Below are 4,013 nucleotides of genomic sequence, written 5' to 3'. Positions count from 1 at the left end.
AAGGAGGGGGCTTTGTAGAAAACGAAGCGTTTGAGAGAGGCGGGGCATATAGGACCTACAATAATGTACAGTATTTGAAAAATAATGTGTTATTTGAACATTAAAGCATGTCAACATATTCTGTTACACCAAATACACAAAATAATGATCTTTAAAAAAGCATCATATGACCCCTTTAATCTAACTAAAAGCTAACAAAGAGCTCTTTAAACAGATGGATATGTTGAAATGTTTGAATGGAACCATTTAACTCAAATAACACTGGGCAATTACTGTATTTCCAAAGATCTTTTATTTGGACAAAAAAATCATCTGTATTCCCTATTTAGCAAACATTCGACCAAAAATATACAAGTCAAAATCATAACAGACAGATGAGGAATCTGTCATCTACTGATAAATCCATCTCAGAGATGACATCAGGCCTGCAGACTCACAAATCAGCCTCCTGGTGGATCTTCTCTTATGCCAAATGATACGAGTCTTTTGAATGTGAAATACCTGTTTGACAAAAACGCTTCAAGTCTTTAGATGAGTTAATACCAGACTCAGACCAGCAGAGGTCAGTGTCACCGTCTTTTACAAGCGAAGCTGATCGTGTCTTTAGGTCTGTATGTGAGACAGGGGGTCGACTGGCTCTTTGTTGGTCCTGGTGTTCTCTTACGGGCCGAGCTTTTCCTGGGTGTTCGCTCTTGCCGAGGAACATGAATGGGTTTCCAGGGGATGGGGTTGACGAAACTCGGAGCTGGATAGTTCACATTGTTATAGTTGCCTGAAAGTGATCAAATTAAGTTTGGCTTTGAATCTCAATGTTGCATACTTGCCAGAATCTACAGTGTGGATATTTGTGTTTGATATTATGGACATTTATGTCCGCCATAGAATTAAAAAAAGGGTAATTGCAACTTTCTATCTCACAATTCTAAGGATTTTTTTCTCGCAGCTCTGAGAGAAAAGAATTGTGAGATATAAACTCAGAATTGCGAGATAAACTCACAACAGCAAGAAAAAAGTCAAGCTTGTTTCCACCACAGAACAAAAAAATAAAAAGGTAACTGCATCTTTTTATATCTCACAATTCTGAGTTTTTTCCCCCGCAATTCTGAGAAAAAAAAGTCCAAATTGCGAGGAAAAAAAGTCAGAATTGTGATACATAAACTCAGAATTGCAAGATATAAACACAGAACTGCGAAATATAAACTCACAACAGCAAGAAAGTTAAGCTTGTTTCCGCCACAAAATAAAAAAGGTAATTGCAACTTTTTTACAATTCTCACAATTCACTTTTTTCTCGCAATTCTAAAAAAAAAGCTTATTTCTGTCACAGAATAAAAAAGTAATTGTGACTGAGTGCAATTCAGAATTGCAAGAAAAATGTTTGAAAGAGCTCATGACATGGATTTTATTTTATTATTTTAATATGTTCCTTGAGGTTTACTTGTAATTTGAATAAAGTTTTTTGCACAAAAAAACTAAATATGTGGAAAAATTATTATTTTCAACCCTCAATCGGAACCTCTCTCTAAAACAACCTGTTTTAAGGGGCGGGTACTTTAAGGCTTCTCAGTAATCGGCCACTGTTATGATTGGCTAACGTCATTGCATAGGAAACAGTATTAATGCCCCCTCGCTACTGCATGTAAGTGTTTTGACAAAATGATCAAAATAAAGCGGTCATTTCGAGAAAAAGCATTATGAAATTATTTACTTACGGTTTGTGATGCAGCTGCAGTCAGATCTACTACCGCTTCATCTTTCAACAAAATGTTTCTTTGTGAAATCTCCAAGACACTGTGCCTCGTTTACAAAGCAAAATCCTCAGACACGATCCAGGATGCCATTAAAAATAAACTATCCACTTGTTCCTTACGCTGGGATCCTTCTGATATCTGTACAAAGATGCGAACGAGCGGTTTAAACCAATCGCGTCAAAGTGAACGTTCTTTCACTCCATTTGTCCTGTTGACGACACGAGCACGTGGACTGTGTCAGAAAGTGAACGCGCATCTGTATACTGTATCCAGTGTAGACAAGATAGCGGCAGTGATTGTCATTTCTGTTTGCTTTTGATGCGACGCGACACTCGTAAACGCCAGTGGGTGGGGCCTATGGTGAGAAGATGACTATTTGTCGATGTTTTGCTCTGGAGGCGGTGTTTATGCAAACAACTGAGCCCAGGTGACGTCACCTTGACCACGAATCCAAAACGAGACGTTTTTGGAGCTTAATTAAATAAATGCTTTGTTTATGATGAGGAGGACGTTTTAAGCTATGAAACTTGCAGGATGTTTTAATGGTACAAAGACTTCTTATATGCCAAAAGATCAAGGTAAATTTGAATTCTCATGTCATGACCCCTTTAATTGTGATATGTAAACTTGCAAAAAATTGCTATTCACTTTTTTTTTTTTTCTGTGACACAAATAAGCTTCCACACTTAGGGAGCTTTACACATTTTTCAGTGTTTGTGACGCACAAATCTGCTGCTAGTCAAACGTTTGGATGCACCTGCTCATTCTTATGATTGATTCTAGAATAAAACTGAAGTTATTAAACGGTATGGGAATTTGTTGCTCACTCACCGGCTGAGGATGCTGATGACTGTCGGCTCAGTTTTCCTTTTGTTTTTACACCTTCAAGCCACTCTTTAAAGCTGTCCTCTGCCTTTTCTTTGCGCTCCCTCTCTTCTGCTTCTCTTCTGGCTGCCTCTTCCTTTTAAAGAAATAGTTCAGCTAAAATTGTCAATTTTATGATCATTTACACACCCTCATGATATTCAATGGGAATAATGTTTTGAAAAAATTCTCCACGCTGCTCTTTTCTATATGTTTTCTCGCCAGACAGACACACACCTTCTCTTTTAGCTTTCTCTCCGTTTCTTCTTGCTTCTTCGTCCGCAGCCACTCCTTATATTTCTCCTGAGCTTTCTTTTCAATCTCAGCATGTTTTTTCTCCTCTTGAAGCTGTTCTTTGCTTTTCTGAAACTCTTTGGACATTCTCTCTTTCTTTTCCTAAGTACAAAAACACAGTAAAATCATGAGAAGGGGCTTCAGGAGATCAGACCCCATTCAGTAATAATAATAATATATAATAATAATAATTTGACAATTAGTGTTCATTCTGGGAGTTTTACAGAGATCGTTACCTGTTCTCTTTTTATTTGCAGCCACTCTTGAATTTTGCAATCGTTGACAACTTTCTTCTTCTGCTGTTCTTTTTCCTCCTCTTTCTGTTTTTCCTTCAGCGTAAGCTCCTGAAATATAGACCTTAATTAATGTACATTTCACCAGGGTTTTACCATATACTGTGATAACTATGACAAAAACTATTGATTTAAATAAGTTTTCACCAACTGAATAATCAAAGCAATTAATTAGCAAATTAGTTATTAACTTGAAATAAGAAATTTAAATAAGTAAAAAATTATATTAATATTTATTTATTATTTATGAAATATATAAAGACAATACTGTTCAAAATACTTTTTTATGTTTTTGAAAAAAGTCTGTTATGCTGACATTTATTTGATCAAAAATACAGTAAAAACAGTAATATTGTGAAACATTATTACAATTTGAAATAACTATTTTTTTATTGTAATATATTTTAAAATGTAGTTTATTCCTGTGATGCAAAACTGAATTTTCAGCATCATTCCTCCAGTCTTCAGTGTCACATGATCCTTCAGAAATCATTCTGATATGCTGATTTGTTGCTCAAGAAACATTTCTGATTATTATCAATGTTGAAAACAGCTGTGCTGCTTCAAATTTTTGTCATGATTCTTTTTTTCAGGATTCTTTAATGAATAGAAAGTTCAAAATAACAGAATTTATTTGAAATAGAAATCTTTTGTAAAATTATAAACATCTTTACTGTCACTTTTAATGAACTTTAAGCATCCTTGCTAAATAAAAGTATTAATTAATTAATTTATATATATATATATATATAATGTACAGTATCTCACAGAAGTGAGTACACCCCTCACATTTTTGTAAATATTTTATTAT

The 4,013-nt window shown here is 34.8% G+C and overlaps 1 protein-coding gene across 1 annotated transcript in view; it reads right to left on the bottom strand.

Moving 5' to 3' along the window:
- Positions 1-484: 484 nt before the first annotated feature.
- The window catches only part of ccdc34 (coiled-coil domain containing 34), a 5,481-nt gene continuing 1,952 nt past the window's right edge, over positions 485-4,013 (bottom strand). The window contains exons 5-8 of the mRNA XM_016543565.1: positions 3,146-3,253; positions 2,853-3,011; positions 2,583-2,712; positions 485-772 (exon numbers count right to left, since the gene is read on the bottom strand). Coding sequence (XP_016399051.1) covers positions 570-772; positions 2,583-2,712; positions 2,853-3,011; positions 3,146-3,253 — 600 coding nt within the window. The 3' untranslated portion in view covers positions 485-569. The remainder of the gene's footprint in view (positions 773-2,582; positions 2,713-2,852; positions 3,012-3,145; positions 3,254-4,013) is intronic.

Source organism: Sinocyclocheilus rhinocerous, unplaced genomic scaffold (genome assembly GCF_001515625.1).
Source record: "Sinocyclocheilus rhinocerous isolate Xijiao unplaced genomic scaffold, SAMN03320098_v1.1 scaffold38, whole genome shotgun sequence".
Lineage (NCBI taxonomy): Eukaryota > Metazoa > Chordata > Actinopteri > Cypriniformes > Cyprinidae > Sinocyclocheilus > Sinocyclocheilus rhinocerous.
The sequence above is the reverse complement of the archived record's forward strand: the minus strand, read 5'-3'. Positions and strand labels throughout refer to the sequence as shown.